Raw genomic sequence first — 18152 nt, 5'->3', positions numbered from 1 at the left:
GGACTCCCACCCCCATCCTGTCTGCTGAAGCTTACTCTCCAGCGTGCAAGTCTCTAAGGGAAACAGATATTTCAATGGCCTTGGCCTCATTTATGTAAAGTGGAGAAAAAGGGAGTGGTCCGAAACCAGTCATTCTGGACTCCTCACCTCCAAAACTCCAGGAAACAGAGACAGGAGGTGGCACAGAGCCAAATGCAGAGACAGTTTATTCACTACCTGCTGACCGCCTCTCACTCTGAGGAAGTTCCACAGGCTGACCTGCCACACCCACCCCCAGCCCGGGTGGGCTTCCAGTCCTGGAGGCGTCCTCACCCAGCCCCGGGGAGAAGGCACTGTAACAACAGATGAAGAGGGGGCTGACAGAGCCCCCGCCCCAATGTAACAGCTTGGAGGAGCAGGGACAGTGAGCAGGACCCACTCCCTGTTACTGTCTCAGGCACTGCCCTGGCCCCTGAGTATTTTGGAGGGAGCTGGCTGGAGAAGGGGCTTGCATTGTGTCAGCTCCCTCCACCACTCAGCATGGGACTTCCTCTCAGCATAGCTGAGGTGGGTGGGGGTAGGTGAGCAGGCCTCACTTCTCTTTTTTTTTTTTTTCTTTTTGAGGAAGATTAGCCCTGAGCTAACATCTGCCGCCAATCCTCCTCTTTTTTGCTGAGGAAGACTGGTCCTGAGCTAACATCCATGCCCATCTTCTTCTACTTTATATGTTGGATGCCTGCCACAGCATGGCTTAACAAGCAGCGCATACGTCCACACCAGGGATCCGAACCGGCAAACCCCAGGCCGCCAAAGCGGAACGTGCGAACTTAACCGCTGCACCACCGGGCCAGCCCCAAGCCTCACTTCTCGAAGTGGTCCAGGGGGTAGTGCTCGCCATAGGTCTGGAGGTGACGGGCCAGGGACTCCTGCTGCTTGCGGAGCTGGGCGGGCATCTCCTGATACACATCTGAGAAGAGCAGGCTGAAGTTGGGCTTCGGCTTCCGCTCAGCCTGCTCAAAGGCCTCCATCACCTGTGGGGCACAGGATGGTGAACAAGCAGTCAGCCTCTCACCCAGGGCCCTGCCTCCTACCTGTGGGGTCTCGGCAAAGGGTTAACCCCAAAGCCTTTGTTCCCATCTGGACAATGGGGATGATCATCATAACTGTGGTGAAACTAATACCCCATATCGGTGTCCCCCAAACCCTAGGCCTCTCCATCCTTAGCAGGACTAGGCACTGTACTAAGTGTACAGAATAATTTCAGTCTCTCAGCAGCCCTAGGAAGCAGGCAGCTTAGAAATGAGGAAACCGAGGCACAGAGAAGGGATGTGCCCATGATGATGTCATTAGGGGCCGCACCATCTGCCTGACGCCAGGGTCTGCCTTTGCCACTGGGCTCTACTTCCTGCAGCTATGACAGGGCCAAGGAGGGCAGAGTGCTGACTCTTACACTGCACGCAGGGTGCTTACACTGCACATGGATTAAGTCACCTAATCCTCACACAACCTTCTGAAATGGATACCCCAGTACCCCTCTTCAGAGATAAGGGAGCAAAGGGCAGACACGGCGCCACGGCCACAGAGCTAGGATATGGCAGAGGGGCATGTGCCCAGGCAGCCTGGCCACTTAGAGACATCACTGGGGTTACCCCCAAGTCTCCCAGTTCAGTGTCCCCCAAGCTCCAGACTTTCCATCCTTCTGGGGTTCTCCACAACGCTGCACCCCAGAACACACCCCCTGGCGCACTGGTTTCCCAGAGGGAGGCCCTCACCTTCTTACGAGACTGCTTCCTCCAGTCCTTCTCCTGCTCATCATCCCACCAGCCACGGCTCTGCAGGTAGTGCCTCAGCCGCGAGATGGGGTGGTCCTGCTTGTCCCAGTAATTGACCTCGTCCACAGAGCGGTACGCTGAGCTATCGTCACTGGTGCTATGGTGCCCGATCCTGTCAAGGGAGAAGGGGCCCAGGATGAGAGTGGGGCCTCAGGGGTGGTCGGGAGGGAAGAGGGTAGACTAGGGGAGAAGGGGTGGAAATGGAATAAAGGCAAGGAAGGGAACACAATGTGCGGCGATGGGGTCATGCATTGGGGAGAGTGACCAATGTGGGGGAGATGTTAAAGACTCTGGCTGTCAAGGCTGGGGGGAGATCCGGGGGAGGCAGGCACCTGTAGGTCATGGCCTCAATGAGGAAGGGCTGGTTCTCTGCCACGGCACGCCGCCGGGCCTCCTTGGTGGCGTTGTACACAGCAAACACATCATTGCCGTCCACGCGGATTGACATGATGCCATACCCGGGGCCTCGAGCCGCTGTGGGGACAGGGAGAAGGCAGGTCAGGCCCCAGGGCTCAGATGAGGATGATGAGCAGGGAGTGGGGAGAGCAGGAAGTGAGGAGAGGAGAGCAAACAGAGCAGCACTCTGTTCACTGTCCCTGAGACCTACCTTGTGCCAGATACCACAGGAGGGGAACAGGAAGAGGGCAGGGGTGTGGGGGGGGTGCCGGGGGGAGACAAAGCAGGCAGGGCCCATACCGATGCCATCCCCGCGGTACTGCTCAGAAGTGGGTGTGGAGATGGCATAGCCGTTGTTCCGGCAGAAGAAGATGATGGGGCACTCGAGGGTGGCGGCGAAGTTGAAGCCGGCGTGGGCATCTCCCTCACTGGCCGCCCCCTCACCAAAGTAACAGATGACGACCCTGTTGGCATTGGCCCGCTTGGCCGCGTAGGCCGCCCCCACCGCTGCAGGGAGTGAGAGGGTGGTGAGCAAGAGCAGAGACACGCGCACGCTCACACCAACATGCATCCCACACACTCGCACACACCACACTCATTCACCCCACACACACCCCACACACACTCACACATGGCACCCCACACACAGACATACACACCTCACACACTCACCCCACACTCACACTCACACATGCACCCCACACACCAACCCATGGCTCTGGGGCTCAGGCTGCCTTTTGCCAGGCTGTGAGGGGGAAGAAAATGCCTGACCTCCTGACTATTCCCCCAGAACCTGCCCTCCGACCCCTACGCCAGTCTTCCAACTGCCCAGGCCAAAATCTTCAGCATCATCTCTGACTTCTAACTTTCTGTCATTCCCCACTACTCCACCTACAAATGAGAGCCAGAACCTGACCCCTCCCCACCTCACCCTGGTCACGCACTGGCACCTCTTGCCCCTCTTGCCTGAGTTCCGGAGCAGCCTCCTCACTGGCCCTTGCTCTCCCACCCCAACCTGGCAGCCAGAGGCCTCTTAAAATGTGAGTCAGGCCAAGTCAGTCCACAGCGATGACTCCCCTCCCCCACTCCCATTCCACTCTGGGTAAAAGTCAAAGTGCCTCCAGATCAGCAGATCTGCACCCCTCCCCCATCTCTCTGACTTCTCTCCACCACCCTCCACCCCTGCCCCACTGGGCTCCTCCCTGCGCCTGCGCCTCAAACACATGAAGCAGGTACCTGCCTCAAGATCCCTGCATGGCTCCCTCACCTCCTGATCTGTACTGCAATGTCACCCACCTGCTCCCATGACATACCAGTCCCTCGCTGCTTTATTTTCCCTGTGGGACTTATCACCCCTGATATACGCTGTGTGTTACTCCTCCATCTGACGCCTGCATCTTGCAGCACCAGCAGAGCTGGGTTTTGTTTGTCTCTTGGTTCACTGCACCTAGAATGGCACCCAGCACACAGCACCAACACTGGACATTTGCTGAATGAGTGACTTAATGGTCACACAAATGGAAGGTTAGGGCCAGAGCCCCGCCTTACAAAAATCCTACCTACCTTCAGTGAAAATGTCACATCCTCTCAGAAAGATGCCCTGTCCACCTCCCACCTCAGAGGCATGAACTGCTCCTTGTTTCCAAACAGAACACAATGAGCGAACATGCACGGGGCCTAACGCCGTGCCAGGCACTCTGACCATCAACTCATGGCTCTCGGCTGCCCAGGAGCAGAGGGTGCTGAAGCCCACACTGACCCTCAGCCAACTGCAGGCACCAGAGGGCAAGGAGGAAGGTCTGGTTCCAGGGTCTCTGAGCTGTGTGGGCACAGGCCTGGCCCCTGGTCGGTCTGCTTCCCAAGCAGTCACCTTTCATTGAGGTCACACCGACTGCTCTAAGCATTGTGGGCTTCCAGAGTAAGCTTCAGGGGACTTGGACTGCAAGGGTGAGGCAGAGCAGGGTCGGGGTCAAGAACCCAGACTCTGTAGCCACCCAGTCCACGATTTGAGTCCGTGCTCTTCCCCCTACCCGCCGAGTGACCTTTAGCAAGGAACCTGGTCCACACTCAGTCACATGCAGTTGGCTGTGTCTCTGAGTGGACAAATGGGGTGCGTGCAAGTGTGGGAAATTAAGAGTGTGGTCATAGCGGCTCAAGCCTGCCAAACGGGTAAGGACACCACCAGAGCCCTCCTCTGAAGGGTCCCAGACAAGAGATGTCTTAAAAGTCTGGAGCACGCACCAGCACTCTTGACTGTGTCACCAACAAGGAAGTTCCCCAGAAGGGATGGAGAAGGGCTGGGGCTAGCACAGGGGTACTACACTGGTGTGCACGAACCAGGCCCAGGGTGTGCATCCTCACCCTGAGGGATCTGCGTGGCCAGTGGAGAGGAGATGGTGACAAAGTGGCGCTCCTTGCAGCCATAGTGGACGGGCATCTGGCGCCCCTTGCCCAGGTCACTCACGTTGCCGTAGCACTGGGCCATGAACAGTTCCAGGGGGTAGTCCCGATACATCAGCACACCTGGGTAGGGAGGAGGCAGCAGTTAGCCTGGTAGGAGGTGCCGTGGGGCAGACCAACCCCGAGGGGCTCTTGGGGTAACACCCTTCCTGCCCGGGCTCCCGTTCCCCTGTCTGTACACTAAGGGAGCTGGACTAGAGCAAGGGAGGCAAATCCGGATGCTTACAGGGACCAGGGAGAATGCTGTTCGGACCAAATGACTGCGCCCAGGGAGGCCAGAAGGTCCAGTTTTTCAAAAAAAAGGCAGAAATCTAGCTTGCTTTTTTTTTTTATGATTTTTAAATGTTTCAACTAATTAAATTACTCACAAAATCATCATATGAACCAAATAAAAGTACAAGCCACTAGCTCACAACTTGCGGACTAGAGAGGAAATATTCAAACCTGTTTATGGCACTAAAACCCTTTCTTCACACAAAACCTCCAGTGGATGCCTACCTCACCATCAAAGGGAACCCCATGGCTGCAGCTCTCTGACTCAGCTTTCTACCACCTGGCTCTGACAGGCAACCGTGATGTCCCCCTCATATGGCTGGTGGGGGGTTCCCCGAAGCAGCACCATCTGGTGGGACCCTGGGGAGGGACCTCAGCTCTGCTGCAAGGTGAAAGACAGAGCCTCCACTGCTTCCAGCACTGAGAACAGCATCTTGGTGTTCAAGAGCTCTGTGAGTGCTAGCTATTGTTCTGAGCACCCCTGTTCTCCCTATGCCACAGGTGGGAGACCGAGAGTCAGCGAGGTGAGTGGCTGCTCAGTCAGGGCTGGGGTGTGGGGTCTGACTCATGTCCTCACTCTGCACGAGCACCCTCTGCAGCTGCCCAGACGCAGGGCCTTCTACCGACCCTCAGTGCAGGAGGGCTCACTCCTGCGGGGGCAGCCAGCCGGGGCCCAAACAGCCCTATGTGGAGAGCCCAGCTGCCACCTAGGATTCCCAGGACCTTCACCTGGCCCTGTTTGGAGCCTGCACCAGAGAGACTCTTTCAGCAAAAACAGGTGGAAATTGCTCAGCAAATCTAGCTGGGGCCTGGCTTGTGGCCGAGTATCGGGGGAAATCTCATCTTCTTTGCTAATGACGCTGAACCACAGATATCACAGGGCCTGTCCTCCTACAGCATGTAGGAGGAGAAGGTTCTTGGGCAGCTGAGAGGGGAGCAGATAGAGAGTAGACTGGAATGCCAGGCTGGTCCAAAGAGGAACCTGGACAGCCAGCCCAGCCAGGCCCTGCCTCCCTGCTGACGAGCTGTCCCAGGGTGAGAGGCTCCAGTCACATCGCCTCTCCTGAGTGCTTACCCCATGCCAGGCCCTCTGCTAAAGGCTTTGCATCATCTGCCCCATGAAGCCCCTCAACAATCGTCTTGGGAGGTTCTCCATCTCCCATGATAGATAAGAAAACTGAGGCAAGGAGCAGTTAGACAACTTGCCCACAATCGGGCAGCACCTAAGAGGAAGGGTCAAGCTTTGCCTCCCTGGCACCCCCATAGGGTGGCTCCCTTGCAGGGCCCCCAGACCAACAACCACTCTGGAACCCCCCCCACTCACAGCTGCCCAGGCTAACTCCTTCACTCCAGTCACTCCTTCATGCTCACGATCCTCTTCATTCCTAGTCTTTGATCCTTCCTTCCTCTCACTCATTCTCTCAGAAGTTAGCCAGCTCCCTGGCTGGGACCTGCCAGCCCTCCATCTGCTTCTGCTCCCAGAGGGACATGAAGCCTGGAGAGGCAAGGAGAGCCCTGAACAGTGTGGACAGGGGCCCACAGTGCATGCCACACTCACAGCTAGGGCTGATCTCACTGCATGCTTCCAGCAACCTTACCAGGCAGGGGCTGCAACACCATCAGAACCTCTATTGTGGAGATGAAAAACCTGAGGCTCAGAAAAGGAAAGTGACTTGGCCAAATCTGACAACTAGTATGCAGCAGAGCATGGAACAGTTAGCACAGGCTCTCAGCCCCAACACTGCCTGGCCTCCTGAGAGGGGAAGTGCACCCCCTCCAGACTCCTGTCCTTGGTTTGGCTCTTTCTTGCTCGGAAAGTTCTTCCTTCAGCTCCTCAGACCTCCTTGGCATCATGCCGCTTCTGGAAGAGCACACGGGATAACTGATATGGGCCTTGCCACCACACCAGGGGGATTGGGCCTGACCTGCCTCAATGGAGACCACAGACCCAGGTATCTGGCACCTGCTCCTCAGGGCCAGGCCATAGGCAGACATACCTGCCTCCCGGTACTGGCCAAACACCAGGTCCGTGTTGTCCAGGGCTGCTGCACTCCCCACGTGTGTCCCCTCCTCGCCATAGTTGGTCATGTAGAAGGAGATCCGGCCCTGGGGGTGGAGGGGGCCCAGAGGCCTCGGCTCAGTTATGCTGGGCAATGAAAGAACCATCCAAATCCCGACCAACTTCTGATGACTCAGTCAGTCAACAGATACTTCCTGAAGGCCAGCTCCAGGCCAGGCCACACTGGGGGTCCTGCTTCTCGGAGGCACTGCCAGACTGGTCAGAGCCAGAGTGATAGGGCTGTGTGGTGGGAGCTGTGAGGAGGTATCTGCCCCACCACGGAGGGGCATCGGGAAGAAATGCCAAAGCTGAGCAAAGGCAGGGGCGGTGGAGGTTTCCAGGCAGAGAGAACACTAAAGGCCACAAGGCCAGAAGGGCTGGGACATGAAGTGGGAGGGCTGGGGAAAGATAAGCTGGGAGAGAGAGGCAGTGCTCAGGTAAAGCAGAGGATCATACATCTAGATTTCACCCTGAGAGTGGTGGCAACCTGCAGCTGGTTCTCCTCAGGGGAGCGATGTTTCAGAAATGTCTCTCAGGCTGCCATGTGGGAAATGAATGGAGGAGACAGGAGTACGTGCAACAAGCCAGGTGAGGGGGTAACGACTAGGCTTGGCTAGTGGTGGGAGGCAGGGAGAGAAGAGGACAGTTAAGAGTCTTAAGAAGCAGAGACAGTAATGTCAGGGAGTGGCAGACCCTGCTGGCTGGCTACACGGGTGCCCAGGCCAATCCCTTCTGAGCACCCCCAACCCCAGAACCTGGAAAAGCTAAACATTAGGTTCCCAGCCTCCCTTACAGCCAAAGGCAGCCACGGGACACAATTCTAGTCAGAGACTTAAGTTAAAGTCTGCTTTTGCTTTCTTACTAAGAGACCACTACAGCTGGTGCCAGCCCTTCTTCCTGCCCTACACATAGCTATGAAGCCTGGACCTGTGGCAGCCATCTTGTGAACATGAGGCAACAGGCATAGGATGAAACCAACTTGCCCATGACAGTGAAGCAAAAGATAGGGAGTCTGGGTCCTAATGGTGTTGCTGAGCAGCAGAATGGATTTCTAACTAAATATCTTGGGACAGAGTAAATGAGAGGGAACAAAGTGATAGGAAGGGGGAGGGAGAAGGCATGGATGAGATGCATGTCTCCAATTGGGGCAGACGGGTGGATGGTGGCACCCTTTGCTGAGAAATGGCCTAAAGGAGGAAGAGGAGCAGGTCTGGGAGGAAGATGCCAAGGTCAAGACCGGACAGGGTGAATTTGGTGTGGGACACGCAGGGTGAGAAGCCAAGCAGATTTGGGGTTCACAGACAAAGTCTAGCTGGAGATTTGGGGAGACCCTGGCATAGAGATGGAAATGAGCTCCCCAGGACTGTGTGTGAAGTGAAACACAGAGCCCAGGCTGGCACCTGTGGGACACCCTCTGCCTCCTCATGTGTTCTGCAGGCCTGGCTTTCTGTCACGGTGGGGGAACCAGATGAATAATGCTTTCTTCTAGGTGGGGAGCCAATTAAAAGTTAATTGACCTTCCAGTGCCAAGTGAGTGGGCAGATGCTGGGTGCTGAGGGCCTGGCACGCTGTAAGGTTGGTGTGGGGAGGAGCCTGAGAGGGGCACGCTCAGGAACCAGCACCTGGACTAGCGGCAGAAGTCACTGGTTGCCTACCCAGTATCCTCTCCCCCTTCCTCTTTGCTTACAGAGCCCTCATTCTACCACAGGCAGCAACTGCCCAGACTAAAAGACCGCATTTCTCAGTCTCCTTACAGCTAGGAGTGACCAATGAAATGTGAGCAGGTGTTATTGGGTGGGAGCGCCTGGAAAGTTCTATAAAGGTGGGTTTGGGGAAATAACTGGGATGTGTCACACCTGACCTTCCACATTCCCTCTGCTTCCTGCCTGGAATGAGATGGGATGGAGGGTGCTCGAGCAGCCATTTGGCTCATTAGGGGCCCTCAAGGCTAGAAGCCAACGCTGGGTATCCAGTGACATCATGGTGCCACCATACCAGCCCCAGACCACCTGTTTCCACATTTCTCTTAGGCAAGAAAAAAAACCGTTACTCTGTTTAGGTTACTGCTTTTATTTTTGTTGGGATTTGTGGGGGGTTTTGGGGGGGAGGGTAGGTCTGTTACATACAGCTAAACATAATCCTAGCTAACGTAGGCTGAACTTTGATGGATGAGTTGATCTTATTGAGGGCTTCCTCTGTGTCAGCCAATGGGCCAGGGACTTTCCATGCTGGGTCTCACAGAATTCCTCCCTCGACCCAGTAGGGTGGGTTCTCTTATTATCCCCATTTTTTTCAATACACTTAGGAAACTGAGACAGAGACAAAAAAATCATCTGCCCAAGGTCACCACTGTGATTGGACCCATGTCCATCTGATTCCAAAGCCCACTGGTAATGCCAGTGCAGGGGCAGGAACAAGCGTAGGCACGTGGAGAGAGGGTGGGAGAGGCCTGGCCTGGTGTTGAGGCTGTGGGGAGGGAAGTGGATTGCTGAGGCCACCTGGAATGGGAGATGGGGTGGACAGGAAGGGGTGGAGTTGATCCTGAGGACAGTGGCAGCCAAGGGAAGTTTCTGGGCAGAGTGGAGACACAACCCTAACTTGGGAAGGTGAGACAGAGCATTCCTACAAGCTGTTTGCCTGAATCTGCTCAGTATTATCTGCTAGGCCAGGGGGCCTCACGCTTTAGTCCACATGGGGTCCACATGGGAGCACCTGGGGGCTTGATACAAATGCAGATTCCCAAGGCCACCCGCCTCCTAAGCCAGCAGGGGTGGTGAACATCTGAGGGCCTGCCTGCTTGACACTCTTCCCCCTTTCCTAACAGGAACTCACGCCCTTGCTCGCAGTCTACATGGCCTGGGGTCACAGACTCCACTCCTCTATTCCCTTGGTTCCTGGAGATGGGCACATGGCCCGGGTCTGGCCAGTCACAGGGGCTGGTTCAGGTGGGGTCTGTGACCAAAGCCTGGCCATTGAGCATCAGCCCTGGGCCTTTTGCTGGAACAACAGGAACCAGACCTAATAGTTTCTCTTTCCACCACTAAGTAGAAAGGATAATAATTGCAAGGCTGGTAGGGTCATGTTGAGTAATAGCTAGTACTCATTGTGTGCTGGCTAATCCCAGTTTCACTGTTCTTAAGGCCATTACATATGCCACCATCAATCCTTGAGCAATCTCATGAAGCAGGTACAGACAAGAAAGCAGAGGCACTGAGAAGTTAAGCAGCTTTCCCAAGGCTGCAGAGCCAGAAAGGAGCAGAGTGAGGACTTTAATCACACAGTCTTGCTCCGGAGCCTGTGCCCTGAGCCCTTTCTCTGCCGCCTCTCCAGGAGCCCAGAGCTTCTTGAAAACACTGCTACTTATGAATGAAGGAAGCCAAGCAAACAAGAGGAGAAAAGACACTTGGAGAGAGAAAAGAGGTCTGATGACATCTTTTGAGCCCCCTGAATCCAGCTGTGCCTGAAACAGGCCCCTGTGAACTTGGTGTTATTTGAGTCAACAAATTCCCTCTGTTGACACTGCTTTGACTCGGTCTCTGTACGCTGATGCTAACACTGCTGAGGATCACAGTACATTTGACATGGGCACTCTGGGAAGCCCCAAGGGTCACCCTGTCTTCTGAGAGGAAGAGCCAACAGGTCTTCCCCAGCCTGCCCTCTCCCAGCACAGCTAAGCCCCCAGCCTAGCACACAGTAGGTGTTTTAGTGATCTAGTCCATCCTTCTGCCTGTGGGCAGGACCGCTCCCACACTCTTCCTCCGGAGCCCCAAGAACTCTAAGGACCCCAAGACAAAGGATCTCCATTCTACTCTCTCCACCTTAGGAGCTGATTTTTGGCCCAAACACAGGTAAGGGGACTTCAGGTAATTCCAAGACCCCCATCCTCCTCCCCGCAAGCCTGTCCTCACGCACCTGCCGCTGGGACTCGTAGAGGATGCGGTCCATGGTGTTGAGCAGTGTCATGCTCTTGTAGAACTTGAGCACCTTCTCCTGGGGCAGCTGCAGATGGAGGCACAGAGAGACGTGGGGCAGCTGGGACCAGAAGGGACATGGACAAAGGACCTGAGCATGGGAGGCAGGGGCGGTTGGGGGAAGCCTCTCACATTGGGGTCCTCGCTGGGGTTGATGATCTGGCCCTGCCGGTCCATGACGCGGTAGATGGGGATCCCAGAGATGACATTAGGCTGGATGAACTCTAGCTTGTCTATAAACTCCGCTGAGGCCCCTGGGAACTGGGGCTTGTCATCCAAGGACGAGAAGCGCTGCTGCTGCCTCTGGGGGTGCTGGGGAGACAGGGCAGGGGGAGGGGGAGACACATGCATCCTGAGCAGCAGAGGTTCCACTGGCTCAACCCCACAGTGGCAGGCAGTATTGCCTGATGGTTAAGACACCACAGCCCCAGTGGACTCTTGGGCCTGACAAACACGATTTGAATCCCAGCTCCCCCACTTGCTCGTTGTGTGACCTTGGTAAAGTTACTAGAACTTCTTTGCATCTCAAGTCCTCATCTGTAAAATTGGGGTGAAAATAATAGTACCTATCCCACAGGATTATAAAGATTAAATGACTCAATAAAGTGGCAAGTAGCTCAAGAACTGGTAGCTGTTTTTATCAAAGACTCAAACTCTTCACCCTGGCATTCAGGGCCTCCTCAGTCTGGCCACAGACACCCTCTCTCTCAATCTCCTACTGGTGCCACAGTCACCTCTGCACAGTGTCCTTGAGTCAGCCAGATGGGCTCTTTACTGACCCCATACCTACCACAGAGGCCACCCAGAATAGAGATTAAGTCTGTGAGCTCTTAAGGGTCAGTCTGCCTGGATTCGAACCCCTTGCTGGCTGACCACAGAAAGCGACTTCCCTTCTCCAAGTCTCTCCTTTCTCATCTGTAGAACAGAGAACACCTCATGGGAATTTTGTGAGGCTTAAACGAGATCAGGCATATAAAATGGCTAGCAGAGTACTTGTGAGTCGTATAGTAAATGGTCAAAAAAATGTTGATTATTATTTCTCCCATCATGTCCCTGCTCTCACCTCTTTACTAGAACGCCTCTTCCCCCATCACCTGGCAAATGCTCCACACACTTCAATGCCCTCTCCACTGCAGTTCTAACTCCCTCCACCAACCCAGACTGACTTGCTCAACAAATATTTGAGTACCTGCTTCGTTCCAAGCCCTGTGCTGAGATCTGGGGACCTAAGAGATGCAGCAGGCAAGACAGATGTTGAACAGGTACCGATGAAGGTGATCCATATTCTCCTGGGAGAAGCCATGGAAGAGCGGAAAGAGGGTCAGGCTTCTCTGAGGAAGTGATGTGATAGCTGAGGCCTAAAGGACATCTAAGAGTCAGGGAAAGAACATTTGAAGCCAGGGGAACAGAACATACAAAAGGCAAAAGGTGTGTCTCTTGTGGAACCTGGAAGGAGATCAGAGTGGCTGGAGGAGTCCTGTGGGGAGCTCACACCTCCTTGGATCAGAGGAGGCTTGGCTGGGAAAGTCCAAGAGAAGCCTACGTGCACAATAGGATGTGAACGGATTTGCTTTCTTGCCCTTGAACTAAACTTGAACTGGCCTCAGGACTGCAACAGCTCCCCTTGATTCAGCACGTGCCTGAATCAGTGTCAGGCTGAGCTCGGCATGCACAGTCGGACTGCGTCCTCAGAGCATGTCTGTGAGACAGACACTCTTAAATACTGCCTTTGAGTAGATAACAAAACTGAGGTTCAGGGAGGTAAAGTAACGTGCACCAGGTCACAGAGCTAAAAAGAAACAATTAAGTCAGGACTGGGCTTCAAATCTGGACAGAGCTGACATCTAGACCCCAAACCCATGCTCCTAACCCCAACTGCCACTGCTGGTCCCGTCTTCACACGTCTACATCTTTACTCCTCACCAGTCACCACACTGCTCTTAGCTCAGTAATTGTGGCTTCACTTCCCATAGGAGCTAAAGGAAAATGACCAGGTTTGCCATGAGCTGGGTTTCACATGTGTGTGCTCAAGTGTGTTCCCCTCCCTCCCACCTTTAATTGCAGTGAAGTAGCCGTTCAAGGTTCCAGCGGGGGAGGAGCTAGACGGACACGTTTATCTGCATTTGTGGTTGTGAAGAAATAAAGGAAATTACAGCCCCAATGGCAGGGCAGGCCCAGGCCTGACACCATCACAGCAGACTCCCCTCTGCCTGTGAGGGAAGCAGCAAACTTTTATAGAGCAGGATTCTCCCTTCTGCACGCTCACATGGGCAGACCTCTCCATCCACCTAGAGGATTCGTTTGTCCATGTCTGTCTCCCACGCATATCACAAGCTCCAGGAAGACAGGGATCATGCCCAGGCCGCTTTACAGAGTGGTCACTCAACAGGCAATTACTGAACAAACGGATGGATGAGGGGTGAAGTTCACAGCTTTGGAGTCCGACTGACCTGGGTTCCAGTTTCTTAGCTCACTGCATGGCCTTCTGCAAAACACTTTGTCTCCCAGAATGTCCTCATCTGCAAAAAGGCTGCAGAGGGCTGCCGTGAAAAGTTCGTAAGACAAGGGACACAGAGGGTTCAGCACAGGCATGGGACATATTGTCTGCTCAAAAACTGGTAGAAGGGGAAAAAAAGTAAAATCTAGGAATGTTCGGAAACAAGAAAAAGAAACATGCCCGGCACCTCAGGAGGAAGAAGGAAAAAGAGGATTAGGAAGAAGGAATGACTGTCCCATGCTCTGGATTGTACTTTCAGACCATGGCCCCAGCAGACACTCCAGGGGGAGACTGAGGCCTGGGGAGACCTCGGCAGAACAGGACAAGAGCTGCAGTCTGGGGAGGGGCTCTAGGAGGGTAGGCCAGGGACCAGCAGGAGTCAGGACACGGTCACAGGGCTCAGAACCAACCAGGTATCAGGGCAGGATCCTGCCTCTGGAGGCTAGAGAGTTACCATCAGAGCACCTTGGCACATCCCACACACTGTAGTTGGGCCTTGGCCGTGCCCCTTCTTTCCTGGGCCTATAGCGATGCCCATGGTACCTAGCCCAGGGTTACTGTGCTGATTCAATGAGCTGGGGCCCTGAGGAAACACTCCATTAAGGGTGAGTGGTAAAATGCCGGCAGAGGAAGGATGCGACTTCACCTATCTTTTCTTGTTTCTGGTGGGAAGGTGCATTTGTCCCAGTGGCCAGTGACTTACAAGGGCAGAAGCTGTACAGATTTACACAAAGCATGAAGCCACATCCTCTCCCACCACACAGGAAACAGAGAGGCCTGCTCTGGGTGGTCCGGTCTGCCCAGCAGGTAGTGGCATGGCCTCTCGTAGAGCGACTCCCTGTGGAGCCAAGGCTAAGGGCACAGACTCCCAACAGACCGCTGCCCCCTGGCTGTGTGACTAAAGCTGACTGAGCCTCAGTTTCCTCGTGTGTAAACTGAGGGTGGTGTGAGTACCTATCTCACTGGCGGTCATGAAGATTAATCGAGTTGATATGTATACAGTGCTCAGTCCAGTGCCTGGCACATAAATGCTTGATAAATACGAGTAGCTAACAAGTGTATTTGACAATTATTGTTGTCAAACAGCTAGATACTGAATATTTGCTCCAAATCAGGCCCTTAACTGAGGACCGGAGACAACAGGAAGGGATGGATGACAAACACTGAACACACAAGTTACAATTAAGAGGGGTGATCTCAGAGGAGGCAGGATAGTTCAGTGGTTAACCACAGGGCAGGGTAGGATGAGGGACTCCAGAGCTAAACTGGGTGTGTTTAAATCCTAGCTCTGTCCGCATCCAGCTATGTCACCTGGGCAGGAGACAGTCCCCATAAACCTGCATCCCCTTGTGAAAAAAATAAGAATTTCTACTTGACAAGCTTTTGGTGAGACAGGTCTAAGGCATCTGCTGCAGCTCTCGGAGGAACCTTTCACTAGCCAGCATCTGGTGGAGCATAAGGACAAGCTTCCTGGAGAAGGGGGAGTTAAGGCGAGGCCCCACTTGCTTCTTGGGGTGGTAGCTGAGAAACCCAATGAAGACTGCTTGACAATCGAGTTTCCTTCCTTCTCTTCTCCCTGCGCACTAAAACATCTGCTAGCAACTGGAGCGGGAGGGAGGGCGAAATCAGGCAAATGCCTCCAGGGCATCATGGTGTTCAGTAAACGGCCTGGGGAAAAGAGGAGCAAGCAGGCAGGGAAGAAGTAAGGCAGCCTATCCTTCCTCCCAACCGACAACCCAATCTTGTCCCACTACAGGACAGCCTCCTGACCTTCCCCCAAGGCACTATCTCTTGGCTTCACCTTGACTGGCTAACACTGCACCAACCAATATGGCAGCCACAAGCCACTTACGGTTATTTAAATTTATTTTTATTTTTTTGAGGAAGATCAGCCCTGAGCTAACATCTGCTGCCAATCCTCCTCCTTTTGCTGAGGAAGACTGGCCCCGAGCTAACATCCGTGCCCATCTTCCTCTACTTTATATGTGGGACGCCTACCACAGCATGGCTTGCCAAGTGGTGCCATGTCCACACGCGGGATCTGAACTGGCGAACGCCGGGCCGCCGAAGCGGAACGTGCGAACTTAACTGCTGCTCCACCGGGCCGGCCCCAGTTATTTAAATTGAAATTCCTTAAAATTAAGTAAAATAAAAACTTCAGTTCCTCAGTGGCACAAGCCACAGGTCGAGCGCTCAGTAGCTACTGGACTGGGCAGCGCAGATAAAGAACATTTCCATCATTGCACAAAGTTCCACCAAACAGCTCTGGTCTAAAATATTCTTCGACTAAATGATACTACGCCCTCCCTCCACACCAAAAAAAGTGTCATTTTTTGGGGCCGGCCCCGTGGCCAAATGGTTAAGTTCACATGCTCCACTTTGGTGGCCCAAGGTTTCACTGATTCAGATCCTAGGCACGGACATGGCACCACTTGCCAGGCCATGCTGAGGCGGAGTCTCACATGCCACAACTAAAAGGACCTATAACTAAAATATACAACTACGTACTGGGGGGAAGTATCCTTTTAATCTTAGAAAGAATAAGTGGGAGAAATAAAAGTAAGGAAGAAAAAACAAGGACTCTAATAAATTAAAAATATATAGAAATAAAAAGTAGGGATTCTGAAAGACCTCCTCCTCCCACCATTCCCACCCCCAAAAAATGAAGGAGGGGAGCCAAGAGAGAAGGGCAGCAAGGAGACTGAGCCTGGAGGCCAGCCATAAATGACCTTTCCAGATTCCCACCCCAGTCCCCTCCACCCCACTGGCACAACCAATGGGCTCCTAGGACTGAGATTAGCTGTAGAGGATCTGATTGCTCCAAAAAAAGGGAGAGAAGACAACAAAAAGGCAGGACACTGCCCCACCTGGCTCCTCCCTCAGCAACCTGCTGCAACCAGCAAGCTCCTCCCAGACCTCACTCCTGGCCCATCCTCTTCACCTTCCTCCCCTGTCGCTCCCCCTGCCTAGGGCTTCTTCCCACAGATTCTATCTTCCCTTCCTTATAAATTGGGGATCAGAGTGTCAGATCCAACCCCACAAGATCTTGACAGATTTCCCTCCAGGGCCGTCACCAATCCCGGCCCCCACAAAGTCACCGCCTTTCTTCTCCACATCTTGAAGGTGAATTTCTGTCCCTTCCCTCCACCCTCACTTTCAATAGTGGCTAATGTTCCTATATCTTTTATCATATGCCAGATCCAGTTCCTGGCACTTTATTTAATTTTCACAACAACCCTATGAGGTGGCCACTGTTACCATTTTACAGAGGAGGAAATTAGGTGCAGAGAGAGCAGTCCCTTGCCCAAGGCTACACAGCTGGAAAGTGGCCAATTAGGGATATGAACCCACGAAGCCTAGCTTCAGAACCCACCTTCTGAACCACTTTTCTCTCAGCTGTGAAATTTTAGTTCATAGCTCTTCAGCAGCCGACTGCCTCTCTCCCTCTAAACAGAGGCTTCCAACTAGATTTCTGTTGGGTGAGCCTCCCGTTAGCAGCATCAACCTAAAGGGATTCTAACCCTTTTGACAAGAAACCAGGCATTTCTCAAGCGTTTCTAAGAAATGTGGGCAAAGTGCCCTGTCTGGACCTCTCTCGCCTTATTAATTCAACAAATGTTTACTGATCATCTCGTCTGTAGAGTGACCAAAACAGACAAGGCCCGTACCCTGGCATTCATCAGGGGACACAGGATCAAACGATATTTTTCTGCAATTCGTTTTATAATGAGAACTGCAGCAAAGGAGCAAAGAAATACAGGGCACTGCCAAAGCCCGTGAAGGGGGAACCTGGTCTCTCTTTTCTTCCGTTTGAAGAAGAGATTTTTACCGAGCAAAACGTCTTCCCCTTTCACTCTCCAAGCCCTGAGCAGAAAGGTCTCGCCTTCCTCCCAGGTCCCTCCAAGCGGCCTCCCCGGGGGATGGACGGGCAACCAAGGAGGAAACCTCCTCCCTCCCTCCAAGTTGTCTCCCTCCCTCGGGACCCACAAATGAGCTGCCTGTTTTTCCTCTCCAAAAGAAGTGGAAGTGCTTCCCTGGTGTGTCCTCTCCGAGTGGTTTTCCCAGCCCCTGTCCCTTCTGTGACAGCCCTGCCTTCACTCCCTGCACGTACCCCACACTCTCAAGACAGCGATGGCACCCCATTCCCCCTTGTGGAAAACTCCAGGTGCCCCAGGTACTCACAGATATAGCCAGCCCCCGAACCCCAAGCCGCCGCAAGAGCAGTAGGCCATCCTGGCCCAGGCCTCTACTTGATCCCAGGACTCTCGCCGCAGCTGTCACCACCGCCATGTTAGCTAACAACCCCTCTAAGATCCGCCCCCCTCCTCGGCGACAACGGGGGCTGCCCCTTCATAAGTGTGACTCAAACGCCAGGACGGCCCTGCCAACACACCGCCTGCTACCAGTCCTACGGTCGCTAGGACACATAGACGGATGGATAAAACAATCTGGCTTCCCAAAATCTACTCTGATCGCTTCATCGTAGTTGTTTCTGTAACAGGTAAACAGGCAAAGAAGAGGACAACCTCACCCGAGTCTCAGTGCTTTAGGGCCCGTGGACCTCGGGTAGGACGAGCCCAAGCTAAGGCCCGCCCCCCCTTCGATGCCGTCCAATGGTTTTCCTGAAGTTGAGAAGGCATGGTGGGCGGGGCCAGGTTGTCAATAAACGCGGAGCCTCGTGCGGG

At 53.9% G+C, this 18152-nt stretch overlaps 1 protein-coding gene across 10 annotated transcripts; it reads right to left on the bottom strand.

The window, feature by feature from the left end:
* Positions 1–178: 178 nt before the first annotated feature.
* BCKDHA (branched chain keto acid dehydrogenase E1 subunit alpha) lies at positions 179–18046 on the bottom strand. 10 transcript variants are annotated; one of them, XM_070222947.1, is made up of 10 exons: positions 17650–18010; positions 12160–12328; positions 11103–11282; positions 10912–10998; positions 6938–7046; positions 4545–4730; positions 2508–2714; positions 2144–2285; positions 1752–1923; positions 179–1010 (listed from the first exon to the last, which is right to left on the bottom strand). In XM_070222947.1, the coding sequence occupies exons 2-10, from the start codon at positions 12271–12273 to the stop codon at positions 840–842; spliced, it is 1368 nt and encodes a 455-aa protein (XP_070079048.1). In that variant the 5' UTR covers positions 12274–12328; positions 17650–18010; the 3' UTR covers positions 179–839. The 10 variants fall into 10 exon arrangements, with proteins under 10 accessions (XP_070079048.1, XP_070079049.1, XP_005596322.1 ...); XM_070222948.1 differs by having other exon boundaries at positions 4569–4730; XM_005596265.4 differs by having other exon boundaries at positions 12160–12259; positions 17650–17797.
* Between the last annotated feature and the right edge of the window lie 106 nt (positions 18047–18152).

The sequence above is a fragment of the Equus caballus genome, chromosome 10 (assembly GCF_041296265.1).
Source record: "Equus caballus isolate H_3958 breed thoroughbred chromosome 10, TB-T2T, whole genome shotgun sequence".
Lineage (NCBI taxonomy): Eukaryota > Metazoa > Chordata > Mammalia > Perissodactyla > Equidae > Equus > Equus caballus.
The sequence above is the reverse complement of the archived record's forward strand: the minus strand, read 5'-3'. Positions and strand labels throughout refer to the sequence as shown.

Excerpts from the sequence above, each read along its gene's own strand:
- BCKDHA (XM_005596265.4), bottom strand. The coding sequence starts at position 17,699 with ATGGCCTACTGCTCTTGCGGCGGCTTGGGGTTCGGGGGCTGGCTATAT. Across the intron at positions 12,260-17,649 it reads TTCGGGGGCTGGCTATATCT|GAGAATATGGATCACCTTCA; the intron begins GTGAGTACCTGG and ends GGCTTCTCCCAG. Across the intron at positions 1,011-1,751 it reads GGAAGCAGTCTCGTAAGAAG|GTGATGGAGGCCTTTGAGCA; the intron begins GTGAGGGCCTCC and ends TGTGCCCCACAG.